Source organism: Pyrus communis, chromosome 3, assembly GCF_963583255.1.
Source record: "Pyrus communis chromosome 3, drPyrComm1.1, whole genome shotgun sequence".
In the NCBI taxonomy this organism is placed as follows: Eukaryota; Viridiplantae; Streptophyta; class Magnoliopsida; order Rosales; family Rosaceae; genus Pyrus; species Pyrus communis.
Genome location: NC_084805.1, coordinates 17,100,715 through 17,114,772, shown reverse-complemented (window position 1 = coordinate 17,114,772; position 14,058 = coordinate 17,100,715). Strand labels below are relative to the sequence as shown.

At 36.5% G+C, this 14,058-nt stretch overlaps 2 protein-coding genes across 2 annotated transcripts; both read right to left on the bottom strand.

Moving 5' to 3' along the window:
• Positions 1–3: 3 nt before the first annotated feature.
• On the bottom strand, positions 4–1,848 carry LOC137729631 (AP-1 complex subunit sigma-1-like). Its single transcript, XM_068468625.1, has 7 exons — positions 1,699–1,848; positions 1,232–1,318; positions 969–1,060; positions 753–861; positions 636–671; positions 313–399; positions 4–232 (listed from the first exon to the last, which is right to left on the bottom strand). Exons 1-7 carry the CDS (start codon positions 1,699–1,701, stop codon positions 161–163), a joined length of 486 nt encoding a protein of 161 aa, XP_068324726.1. The 5' UTR covers positions 1,702–1,848; the 3' UTR covers positions 4–160.
• Positions 1,849–12,727: 10,879 nt separating this feature from the next.
• Positions 12,728–14,015, bottom strand: LOC137728761 (pentatricopeptide repeat-containing protein At4g38150). The gene has a single exon (XM_068467518.1). It carries the CDS (start codon positions 13,892–13,894, stop codon positions 12,953–12,955), a length of 942 nt encoding a protein of 313 aa, XP_068323619.1. The 5' UTR covers positions 13,895–14,015; the 3' UTR covers positions 12,728–12,952.
• Positions 14,016–14,058: the final 43 nt, after the last annotated feature.

Sequence of the window (14,058 nt, the reverse complement as noted above, 5' to 3'; positions counted from 1 at the left end):
TAATCAACGACAAATCGGAAACATTTCATTGTACAATCCTTAAACAGCGTATCCAACAACGCACATCGGTGACGATAATAATTTCAAAAGAATAGTAACAATTTTAATAGACACACTTCAATGTGTATGATACAACAAGTAACCATATGCTTGTTCTTCACTACTTGGTTGCCTGCGCGATTATATTGCTTATCGAACTAGCCTGCTCTTTTGCAGTCTCCACCAATGAATCCTAGAACCGAGAAATAAAATGCAATTAGCGAGAGTAGAAATATTTGATGACGAATGGAACTTATCTAAGATAATCCGTACCTGCGCAGCTATCAACCGTGCAACTGTTTTCTTGCTCGACTCTTGAAGCTCACCAGCAATCAAAATTTCATCCAGTATATAGTAGGCCTACCATGTTGAATATAGCAAACAATCAAGCCAGATATTTACTCCCTTATAAATGTCATATCAAGTTATCGAAATATACATCAGAAAATTCTCACAAGAGGATTGAGGCAAATTATTGCATTGGTTACTAACAATATAGCAGCAACACGTGCGCACAAACAGTAAATACAATCTTCTTTGTAACGCAATTTCAAAAGTCTAAAAAATCGACTCTTAATCAAGCATAACATACATACCTTGTGGAAGTTAAAGATCAAATCCAATTCACAGACCTGTGGGTATAAACATATTAGTACACTGTACAACAACATCCTTTATCAAAATGAAATGAAGAATATAATGCCATCACTCACGCTGCCAAAGTATCGGTCGAGAATCTCAACAAAATGATGAATCATTTCTAGGACCTCTAATTCGTTATCTTCTTGATCAATACACATGCAGAAATACAGACTAGCATATCTGCACAACAGACTCACAGAAATTCAGTAACGGAATTCCAAGACAGGCCACTCACTAATAATTCTGTCCCTAGAAGAGGAAAACACAACCATATTTCTTTGCATCACCTTTTATAAACAACTTTGTATCCTCTCCAATCCACGAAATTACAGAGCTTGGGACCTCGTGCAAGAATCACTCCACTAAGCTCACGAAGAACCTTTGCAACACGGAAGAACACACACACATACGGTGATTAACAATGTGAGAATCAAAAGCCATTCTCATTACAAGAACGAAAAAGTGTTCATGTAATTACTCTTCTTGGAGTTATATATTCTAGTGACGATTAAACAACCCGAGAAAACGAGATGAGATTTATCGACAGTACCTTATTTCTTTCCTTTTGAGTATAAGGAGAATACCATTTTGTCAACCTCACTTTTCCTTGTCTGCTTATAAGAAGCACAAAATGAATCTACATCACAATCCATTATCAGATCAGCAACCAAACTAAAAACCCAAATAAAATTCAACCCCAGCAATGCTGTCAAACAACCAATTTCTTACTTCAACACAAATTCCAAGAAAAATTGGGTACTTTTGAGTAATGGCATGGCAAAGATGGATCCTACTGTAATTTCCTATAACTACAAAAACCCAGATTTTGTTCATAAGAAAACAAATCGAAACACGAAAAAAAAAATCCCAGATAAGTAATGATCGATTAACCAATTCGACCCAGATCTAAAAAATCTAAGTTCGCACAACCCCTCTAAGAAATTGAAATTTGAGGACGAGAAAAGCGAAAACAACTAATTGGTGTATGATGAGGTATGAGAAATCGGTTAGAATCACCATGGCTGCGTTCTCTGTGGCGATCGATTGCTTGCTCTTCTTCAAAGCTCGAAGCTTTCGCCGAAACCCAGCTCTGAGCTTCTAATCACTGCAAATCTTTGATTAAACTTTCCGATATTCTTAAATTGGGAACGTTATGAAAGCGGTATTGCCCACCTCCCAATGGGCTCAGGAAAAGCGAGGCAAAAGGCCGGGCTGGCTGAAAACCAACTTCTGAGCCCCCAAAAAGCCCATAAATAAACCCCTTTCAAGTTTCCTTCCAAGAGGCCCAAAATGTAATCAAATTGTAGATTTTGTCTTGTAAAAATGTTTAAAGAAAAACAAATGTGTGGTTTTTATCAGAAACTATTTATTTATTTGATTTTTATTGTAAAATTTTACTGTTTATTTGTGACTTGTTCTAGTTAAATAACTAAATGTTTTTCAATACAGTAAAATTCTACAAAGATTTTTCAACGATGACCAAAACATTATTTGATTAAGCGTTCAGATCATGAAGGATGTTATGAAATCAACTCAATCACATTGACGTGAGCCCTGGTTGAAAAAGGAAAATAAAAACCAACTCATTTTTCAATTGTGAGTAACATGGGACCCACTTAACATTTAAAAGCCAACTTATTTTTTCAATTGTGGGTAACATGGGATCCACTTAACATTTAAAAACTTAACCTATGTTGCATCATTGTTTGGAGTGGCTGAATTTTGCTTCTTTTGACAAGCAACGATATTTGGTATTTTATTAATCAACCGAGAGCAATACATAGGTGCCGATTAGGTACAATCCTCCAGTGACTAAGAAAATTTTCTGGACGTTAATTTGCGCAGATGAGACGATAATGGTAAATCCCTGAACAACTATCACATGTACAAGAATTTCCCACAACACCCATACAAACCTATCACATAAACGATATATAAAAGATTTGTATAGGTGATTGCAAACAATCGCTGCCAAATAGCACTGCCTCATAAAGTCATCACAACAGCGAGACCACATAAAGTCATCGTTAGTAGACGAGACCACATAATACAATGCTCAAAGTGAAAACCAAATACAGCCATCCTTACGGCACAATCACAACACTCACTACGCAAGACAATAGAGCTAAACTAAACTAGCTCTAAACTAAACTAACCTAAATTAAATTAAACTAGGCTAAAATAAACTAATCTGAGATGGGAACCACAAAATGGACCTCATCTGATAGAAGGATAGAACCCTCAAGTAAGGACCATATCGATGCCACGACATAAGACGGGTCCGGCCGCCACATCCACAAATCCAACGAAGCAGCAACAATGAACCGCAAACAGCAGAGGTTCCAGATACGACCACCGACAAAAAGCCCAAATAGAGCCACTCCCAAACCAAAGTAAGACTACCAGACCCACTACATCCGCAGACCCACCTCCACACCTAGAGCACAAGCGGCATAAACAAGAGAATCTTGAGAAGGCAAGGTCTGGATCTGAAGGTTGGGGGAGAGACACGGGAAGGGGGATGAGGGTGGAAGGCTAAGAAGATTGGTTTGGAGAAGACAACGTAAAGAAACATAAGGGGGATGTGGGTAGACCTGTAAACAGGTTGGGTTTATTGGGTTTGGGTTAGGTTCAACCTTACCCATTAAGCTAACAGGTCATCCGAACCCAACCTGTTAAGCTAACGGGTCACCTATTTCAACCCGTTTCACCCGTTAACCTAAAAGAGTGGAGAGTTTATTCATCCATAATGTCTCCGTCCCCGAAAACTTCATGGCTTAAATACCATTGCCACTGCCAGTTCTCGATCCACAATCACGAGACAGTGCAAAATATAAAGTATGACTTCAAATTAATTACTAAAGTTCAATGTAATAGAGGAAAACCCAAACTCCTTTATCCACCTAAAAGGGAAACATTTCAAAGGCCAGGAGAAAAATAGAAGGAAATATATAAGTATGAGCAGGATGCCTACACAGGGAGGATATAGAAACTTACCGAGCAGTAACTAATGTTGTTTGTATCAATTTTAGTAAAACCAAACAACAACAACAACCCAATTCCAATCCAAAAACCAACCAAAACAAAGCAAACTCAATATTTTTAACTTCATGGGGATAAATTAACAGGTCCAAATTACCCAAAAATGGAAGTTTTAATCAGAGAATATACAAATGAACAAATTTTACACAAAACCCATTATCCAAAACACAACCAAAATATTTAAAAAAAAGAAAGAAAAAGAAAACCCTAGAAACCCAAAATCTCCAATCCAATCACACAGAGAAAGCATAATTTACACAACAGAAGCACAATCGCAGTTGAAATTATCAAACACAAATCAACTAATTCCGAATTAATTCGAAGTTGTTCTGAAGAGACCACCTAAAATCAAGGTCAAGTAAAAACTGAGAAAAAAAATAGACGAATCTAATCTGCAGAAACGAAAAGGTGGAAAGGAATCGGGCATTAGGGTTTGAACTTTCAGTCGGTATATTGTTACGCACGAAAAAAGAGGTGGAAGAGAATCGGAGCTCACTAGAGAGAGAGTGGTGGAGTCGGAAGGGAAGGAGCACAACGATGGCCGATGAGCGATCTCTCAGTCTTATATAGCAAAGCCATGCGATGGTGCGAGAGAAAGAGAGATAGAGAGACGTGAGGAACCTGAGGGTTTTCTATTAAGACTGTTGAAATTACACAAAAGTCCTCAATAACGGATCTTAACGGGTGGTTAACGGGTTTCGTGGGTTCACCCAAAATGACTCGTTATTTAACGGGTGATTAATGGGTTGATCTGTTAATCGCCCAACCCGTTTATCACTCATCCGAATACTAATTTTAACAGGTCGGGTGAAAAATACCAGGTCTAGAGATGGATGGCGAGGTGAGAGAAATCTGGGATAGGAGGGGGAATAGAGGGGAAATAAAGGACGGGAAGAAGAGAGGAAGGCTAGAAGGAGAAGGAGAAGTTGCCACCAGCTCCCAACCTTAGCTAGAGGCCGGTGGCCATGAAGGAATGCTAGGGTTTTGACGTTGGTTTGAGAGAGTTTCTAGAGAAAGGGTTTCTCGAGAGAGTGGCTGAATTTTGCTTCTATCCTCCAGCCATTGCCTAACACATTCAATATGCTTTTACTATTATAAAATTGAGCTCTTCTTTTGGTTAAAGTTCCACCAAAATACATAAAATACCCTATGTCTTTGGATTATATAATTTAATTATGTCAGCTAATAATATATCAATGGCTACATGATTGGACAAAGAAATTATGAAATGTTTACATAAAGGTAATCGGAATAAAAATGTAGAATTGAATTTCGATTACATAAATTTGGAAATCCAAGTCCAAAATTTGATGGAATTGGACTCTCTACATTTAGGTGGTATTTGAAATCCGGGTTGTTGGGGTAATCCATAATTGACTTTTCCTCCTCTTTATTCCTTCACTTATTTCTAAGATTCCAAAATTGCTATTTGCATTAACCCAACACCACCAACCGCTACTTAGCGTCTCTACCCAACGCCACTCATTTTTCTTCTCCTTTACCACCGTAACCACTCTCTCCAGCGCCAGAACTCAGACTCATTGCAACCACTTTCCCCAGCACAAGAACTCAGACTCACTGCAACCCCTCTCCACCATCTGTCTTTGTTTGCCCTAGACTCGAGCGTAAGATAAACCTTTTTACTACTTGAGCCACAAGTAACTTTGATAAAAACCATAAAAGGTTGTTAGTTCCTTTTTGATTGGAACTTTTTGTTAAAACTATAAAATGTGAGTAAATTTTCATCTGTATCTAATCATAGGAATATTCAACGTAACATTATTCTTTCATCTGTCATGTTCTTCACGCATGACGATTCACAAAACTCAACAAATAATGGGGAAAGGATAATAGTTTTATAGGGTTTACTAATCCAATAATTTCAGTGGACTAGTTGGCTTGCGGAATGATTCTTACATTTTTAAAACTTAATTAAACAAATTAAGAGTACGTGCCTCGTGTTCTCGTTGACCTAACCCCCATCATGCTGCATGCATCATCATCAACAATTAAAACATAGTGCTTTAGATGCCCTACTCATTTGTTAAACTAATTTTAATTGCCAATATTGAAAAATATAATAAAACAAGCAACTAAACTATATCAATTGATATTCGAACATAAACCAGAAAGCTACAAAAAAAATATTTTTGATTTAAGTCCTTGGAATTCGTTGTAGACTTGTATGTAGCCAATTTGGTTGAGCAATGTACTCCAAGTTCGAATCTCTCTTTTATATCGTTTAGATCCAATTAAAATAAACAAGTCCTTTGAGTTAATCCGAGTGGTAGAGAAGGTGGACATACGGGTGAGGATTTTTCTAAGTGCAATGGTTCTCACTTGACCAATGCCTATGAGCTAATATCACCTAATCCTTCTCTCATTAATTACTTTAAAAAGTTCATGTAGTTGGTCCAAATGGTTAGGATGATGGATCGATGAGTTAAGATTATGATAGATTTAGGCTTTGTTTTCCTCTAATATTACAAAAACATAAACTGCTTTTGCTTAACTAAGGGGAAAAGGGATAGGGAAGCCTTGAACCTGAATGAAGAGGACCACAAGGACGCTTGATTTCCGCTATGGCACTAGCCATCCTGCAATTGTCTTATAAATGACAAGAATCTATATGTATCTTTGCATGAAAGTAGAAATGTTTTCGCATAATTAACAGCCAAGTACATGAGAAACCCTAAACCAAAAAAATCCAAAAAACTATTTCTGAAAAATATTCCTCCCTTTACATACATATCCTCTCTCAACAAACAAATAACTGCTAATTACTCAACTAATCAAAATTAAATAACTAATAATGCCAAGAAAAGCCACCATTAATGTATGAGGAAGAGATACTAACATCATCCTCATCCAGTTTTGCATGGCATGTTTTGACATTGAAGAACAGTGACCTGCAAATTGGGCAGCTAAAGTGACTGCTCTCAATCCACCTCTCAATGCAATCCACGTGGAAAACATGCCCACATTTTCCCAACTGGCTCACCAAATCCTCCTCCTCAAAATCCACCAAGCAAACTGAACATGTCTCCTCCAAAACTTGTGCACACCTTTTGGTACCATGAGCCTGCAAGTCCTGGAACCTGGCCACTGAAAGACTCGTACAGTCCTCCTCTTCCTGCTGCTGGAAATTAGTGAAAAAAATCACACCAAAAAACAATCTGGCCAAAAATTTCTTCATTTGGTGAAATGGAATCCAAAAACATGTGTAGAAAAAAATTGTTGCCATGCCCATGGACTGAGAAGCCATTAGACATATCATTTTCGAAGATTTCTAGAGCTCGAATCGAAAAAAAAAAAAAAAATCTTCAAGAAATTTCTCAAAATCCAAGTCTCAGAATTTGATATTTTGTGTTGTTTGTGTGAGAGGCTAATGAAATTTTAAAGTGAGATGTAAAGAACCATATGGAGCTCATTATATAGGAACAAAGTTTTTGAGTGCTTTTTATTATTATTATGAATTTTTATTTTATTATCATCAAGCGGCGGAAGGTTCGACTATTGCAATACTTTAAGAGAAGTTTAGAATTCAAAACATATAAATGAAAACCCAACACTCAGTTTATTAGAATATTAAATGCATGTGAGTGTTATATTTTAGGAATCTTTAACGAAAAGCTCCTGATATTGTTCACTTTAACAAAAAAACCACATTTTTATACTAAAAAGTCAATTTTGGTACTATTTACTTTACCCTTTATTTTGTTCTTTTCGTTAAAACTCAAAGTTTTCAAGTCATTTTCATTAGTTCTCCTTAGACCAACTCCAATGGTGGGTTAAAAGCCAAATTCTCCCCCAAAACTCCCCCCCCCCCCCCCCAAAACCCATTCCAACCCAAGGGGAAATTTTAGGCTAAATGCTAAATGCTAAACTAATGTCAAATTCCCCCCAAAATTTAGCCCAGAAATCGGACTGGACTCCACCCAATATTTATCGGAATTTAAATTTTTTTAGATTAAAATGTTCATAAAATTAATTTACAATAATCTACATATTTATTAATTTAACAAAAAAAATAGCCTAAGTTCATTCTTTAATAATCCCGGGCTAAAATTTTAGGCTAGAACAGTTGGAGCAGAAAAACTGTTTCTGAGCTAAAAGCTAAATTTTCCGGGCTAAAAAATTTGGCTTTTAGCCCAACCATTGGAGATGGTCTTATATTTTATTGTCTTGTTATATTTCCTTAGTTATAACTTTTTTAATTGTGTTATTTTACTTGGATATAAGTGTTATATATATATATATATATATGTATGTATGTATGTATATATATATGTATGTATATATATATGTATGTATGTATCAGGTCAAGTCAGTGACTCTCTACTTAATTTATCTGAATTTGTATTTTAAATTGGAGAAATGTTGAGGAAACTTTTTCAATAGTGAAAATGTATGAACTTTATCTGCCACTTTATATTTTTGGCACATTTTTTATGCAAACATTTTTAAATATTGTGCTAAAAATATGAAGAGGCAGAAAGCCCATGAAGACTCCCACTTTGAGAAAATCTTCTTAACGAAATATTTTTCAATGTGACCGGTACATGGGATGGTACACTATGTTACAAATGGTAGGATATGTGTGTTAATAACTTAAAAAATAAAATTTTCCACTACTTCTATAAAAACATGTGATGTACCATCTGTATTCTTGTCACAATTGAAAAATTTCTCCACGTTAACACTTCTCTTCCGCAGAGGAGTAGGCCCGCGGCGATCCCATCTTCGTAGTCCTTGATTTTTTTTGGTCGAACCTCGTAGTGTTTGTTCAAATTATAAATATTGTTTTTTTTAATATAAATTTAAAATTTTACTACTTAAACAAGTACAACTTGTATCTGATTTTAATTATACTTTTTTTTAATATAAATTTAAAATTTTGCTACTTAAACAAGTACAACTTGTATCTGAGTTTAATTATAATAGTAATTAGTATACACTTAAACATTGGATGAAACAATAAGTAATAGTTTTGTCTTGATTTGATTTATGGGAGGAATCTTGTTTAAAGCGTGAATAACGGCTTCCTTGTAATTTAGCGATAATTAATGTTCAATTAAGGATGCAAATGCAGGTTTATATGTTTTATATTCTTTCTATTTTATTAAATAAAATGACTTTAATCAGAGTAGTTTATCATTTGGAGTTGATCACTAATTATTTAGCTACTTTACCACTTCATAGACTTATTAAGAGCATATGATGAGGCAATTGAGTGGACAAACTCATTTTGATAAGTTATGTAGGGAAAAACTAATTCTAATGGCATAGGCAATTGACATTACAAATTTTACCTATACCTTCTAAGTAGGTTGCCTACCATGGGTAGGCAAATACGGCCCCACATCTCTGTTTATAGTAAAATATTCTACGTGTAGGAAAATGACAAAATTTAAAAGTAAAATCGTAAAAGTAGATGTTATAGATGAAAAGAAAATAATAAAATATAATGTTGCCTACTTGGTTTGCCTAATACACCAACTAGGAATAAATTATTAGTCTTTTTTAATCATTTGATTCTTTACTTTCTACTAGTCTTTTTTTAAGCAATGGAGTCAATTTTATTATTTAATGTGTGCAGTTCATAATTCACCAATATGTTACAACTCTTAACTATTTTAAATTACTTATTTCTTAAAAATTGTAGTAGCAGGGACCAATATATAATAAAATAATAATTTAACACACATTATTGTTAGTCCATTGTGAAGCTTAACTCACTCCTCTCATTCTTTTAGCGTAAATAATATAGTTTGTTAAAATTACTTATACCATTGATGATGCTCTAATAGACGAGCTTAGATTGATCATCCAATTACCCAATCAAATTACGCATAAATTCCAATATATGAAGCATTGTTTTATGTTGATACTTTTTTTTGTTCAAAATTTTATTTTTTAGCTTCAAATGTTTAAAGTTTAGGGTTTCAGATTTGTATAACACAAAAGTATAAGTTGGTAAAAGAATATTACTTGCAATTTTTATTAGCAACAACCAAATAAACATTTGCAAATTTCAGCATAACTGAAATATCATCACATAGAACATAAGTTGGGGATGATATAATTCACGTATGTTTTCTCATCTGACTATAAATTTAATTCATTAATCAAATTGGTTGTTGTCTGAAAATGCAGTCTATATTTCGAGCCTGACAACAGGTTTCAAAGAAAACATTACTCTACATAACTTATAAGGAGATACGAGAGAAATTTTGATAAATCTGATTAAGCCAACTCTCACGTTAGATAGATCCACCGTGTGAATATAGTAAAATATTCGACCAGTCTGTTGATTAAACCCTAATGAATTGTTTTTAGTATTTTGGTCCACTAAAGGAATTTGATGATGCTCAAAATCCAAGAAAGATCTGTATAGCTAGATCTCTTCTGGTTTTCCCATATCTGGTATTCAAAGTGGAGGCTAGCCCTCTGTTTAAAGACCTAACATTAGCATAATAAACTCATATTATTTAAAACACCACCTTAATACACACAAAACCAAAGCTCAAATGACTCCGTAATCAGCTCCGTAGCTCAGGTTCAACTTGTTTCCATGTTTAATTAAGGTTAGTCAATGATTATCTGCGCATGATTTACACAAACACCATCATGCTACATGCACTAACTGTTATTCCGACTTCTAAATAACAACCGGTGTTGGATATAATATGTCAAGTTGCTGACTTGTTTTCAATAAATGAGATTTACTGTGGAATCGAATTAAACAAAATGAAATGATGCCGCTTCAATTTTTGTTCTATCAAACTGAAATTTCATTCATAATCCAACCGACGGTGCATCGACACCATATTGAATACATGGGCTTCTACCAACCCAATCCAAACAAGCTCTTGCACAAGAAACTACAAACTCGCTCGTGAAACTTGTTGATACGAGATGGAGTGCTACCACATCAGTTGAAATTTCAAAAGTTAAGATACAAGTTGGTACCCTAACTCTAAGGACTAAGATTATCGATTTTTCCAAACGACAAACTCATTGGTTAATATGGGGTTATATGAGACATGCTGCATGTATCCCTACCCTTAATGGGACAGTTCCCCATAGTCTTTATCCTTAGGTATGAGTCGTATGACCACATACTACCACTACCTTAAAATACAACATTGGAAAGAAAGAAAGAAAGAAACAAACAAACAAAAGCTGACCAAATCACGAAGATCTTACGGAGCATAGAGAATGTCAAAATTTTGCAGAGCCGAGGGGGGTTGACGCTCTTTCTTAGTTGGTGATGTTCTTCCTTCACAATTTGCTCTCACTTGGAATAAACAATAACCGACCAAGAGAGAAAACATCAACCCCCCGGGGCTTTTTGCCATACGCGGTTGCATGTTTTGAGGGCAGTCCAATTGGCGCGCACACTACTACTCCATCCCTCCACAAGGGTTTGGGTTGGCAACAAAATTTAATGCCGCCCAAAGAGTATAATTATGGCAACACAGTGTGAACAATGAATATTATACAAGCTTGGGAGCATTTTCACGTACCAAAAAAAATAACTGAGAGAGACTTATCCACAATGGGTATGTCAGTGAAAGTCACATACACACTGTTACGCTTACTTTCCCACGCGATAACCTTATCCACAATGGGGTATATCATGTTAACTTGTGCACAGGATAGTACATAATTAATTAGGTATAGGCCACACTGACATCCCCGTTACGAAATTTCCTAAAGAATATTGATTAGCTCCATACATGTACAAAAATCAACTTATTGAAAACACAAACAAACCATATTCCTTGGATTTTCAATCACCTCCGTACAGCAAGATACATTTCATTAAAAACAGACAACCTGCTGAAGGGTTTGCACCTGCAACCAAGAGCAGGAATTATCCAGAACTTGCACAATGCACGGTTAAGTATCGGGCTTCCTGACATAAGTTTTAACTGGCCGCAAAGGTAAAATCTTGCACTCAGATAACTAGGAAAAACAATGTATTGCAGATATAAAAAAAAAACCCACAAGTAAATGAGAATCATTAGAACTTTGTATCTCTATCTATATGATCGAGCTTCCGCAAATTTAAAAGAAATCTACCACCCGGTACCGTTGCAACTCTATCACAAACTAGAAAACTAGACCACAATTTATAAGGATCACCTGTCAAAAGCTCTGTAGCCTTTACAGAGGGGAACTATCTCCATCGATGTTTTCATCTAATCGTCTAGGCACCTATGCAGAACCGTGTCTGTCTTCACAATGCTTCAATAATAACGTAGCAAATTCAACAGGTCAGTTTTATGTTCACCTCTTCATAATATGGAGATCACAGCCATTCATAAAGATAGGTCAACTAGGAGTAGTACTAATTACACCATCACAACCTTAGTCACATCCTTAGCTTCACTACATCCATGGATTATGGATTAACCAAATTACATCTACTGCCGTTTTATGATTAATATAAATTCAATTTGACCCCTCAAGCCACTGATAGATTTACTACTGCTGTCATGATCTCTGTCTTCTCCTCAAGACCCTCTTTCCTTCACTGATACTACTCACATGTACTACCTCCATCACAATCTGTGAACACAAAACTAGCACCAGCATCTCCCCTCCTTAGCCTTTTCAACTATGTTTTCTTCAAAGAGCCAATGAGCATTTTCGATTTTGTCGGAATGATTGACTCAGCAACACAACAGAGCAAGGGCAAACACAACATTAGCTATTACAATACATTCTTAAACAGCTTTAGCTTGTTAAGTATCAATAAAAAAACCACGACAGGAAGTAGCTATTATGTGAAGTTCTTGGCAAACTTGATCAAGAGCATAAATTAGGCAATCGAACTAAGCAAACTTGATCTAGGTCATAAACCGCGCAATCTAATTGAACTAAGAAAACTTGATCTAGGTCATAAATCCTAGTCTCTGCTAAAAGAGTAGCGTTTTAGTAATCAGAAGTGCCATGATATTTACATTGACAAATGTGAACTGTAAGAAAATATGATAAAAAAGCTTATGCTTAAAGATCCTGGAAAACCATACAAAGCACAAGCAATCGTGACCATTATTAACAGAGTAATTTCCAAGGGTGACATTTATGTTCTTCTCATGCCGCCACTCATACAGTGAGGCAGCACGCTTTTAACAAAGCCAATGAAACTCAATCTAAAATGATCAACAGCAGAACAGCAAAACTTACAATTTCTTATACTTCTGATAACCAAGGGAACTCAAAACGCTCTCTGCGATTTATTCTTCCCAAAGATAGCTTCCCAAATCCTCGGCGAAAATGGTGCCTTTTTGTCCAAAAACTCTTTAACAGCCTTCTCATTAACCAAATACCCCTTCTGCTTCAACTTCCCAATAACACTCTCAGCTTCTTCCATATCCTTCTCCTTACAAACCATATCAATCAGCCCCACAAAAGTAGTTACATTGGGCGAGTGACCGGCTTCCAACATTTCGCTACAAAATTCAACAGCATCCTCCAACATATTAGCCCGATACAACCCCTGTATCAACACAGTGTAACTAAAAGCATTGGGAACAATCCCATTGCTCTGCATCTTCCTGAAAATTCTCTTAGCATCTTCAAGTTTCTGTGCTTTGCAAAACCCATCAACCACCGCAGTGTATATAACAACCTCAGGAATCGTGCCCTTTTCACGCATCGACCCGAAAAGCTTCATAGCCTCCTGGACCAGACCATCTTTGCAGAGCCCGTCAAGCATTGCCACGGCATTGGGAATGAGACCAGTCTCCTTCATCTTCTTGAATATCTGGTCCGCTTCTTCGGGCGGCTGTGGCGGCTCGGGAACTTCCTGAGGCTCCTCCCTCTTCGACTTGTCGAGACCCATCTTCAGCTTTTCGAGAAAGCTGCTGTCCTGCAATGGCGGAGAAGAAGGCCTCTCTCTCCTTTTCTCTGAAATGGGCGAGTTTTTGTTGAGAAACTGAAGATTGGAAGTTTGAGGATTTGATGGTCTTTGGCCTCTCAAGGGCCTATTGGGTATGGGCTCCGGCGGCTGTTGCTCCAGTGGTGCTTCCATTTCACCGCCACGATCGGCGGTGGTGCTAAAACGACGTAGCTTCATCGACAAGCTCGTTGATTGGCGAAAAGGGTTAGAAATGGTGGACAATATGTGCTTGGAAACCTGACCCTGAAACGATGGCATCGCCCCGATAAATTCTGATCGATAAAGTTACGAGCTTTGAGTTTCTGATTAGGGTTTAAGGGAGAGTTTAGGGTTTTGGGGTTTCAAATCGAACCGAGAGGGGAGAAAGAGGACTCTCTGATTGTGGCATATACGGCAAAGGATACATTGGTCATTTGAGAAGA

Coding starts and splice junctions, on each gene's coding strand:
- LOC137729631 (XM_068468625.1), bottom strand. Junction 1,061..1,231: donor CTCAAAAGGAAAGAAATAAG/GTACTGTCGATA, acceptor CGTGTTGCAAAG/GTTCTTCGTGAGCTTAGTGG. Junction 672..752: donor TCGACCGATACTTTGGCAGC/GTGAGTGATGGC, acceptor TTATACCCACAG/GTCTGTGAATTGGATTTGAT.
- LOC137728761 (XM_068467518.1), bottom strand. CDS start 13,894: ATGCCATCGTTTCAGGGTCAGGTTTCCAAGCACATATTGTCCACCATT.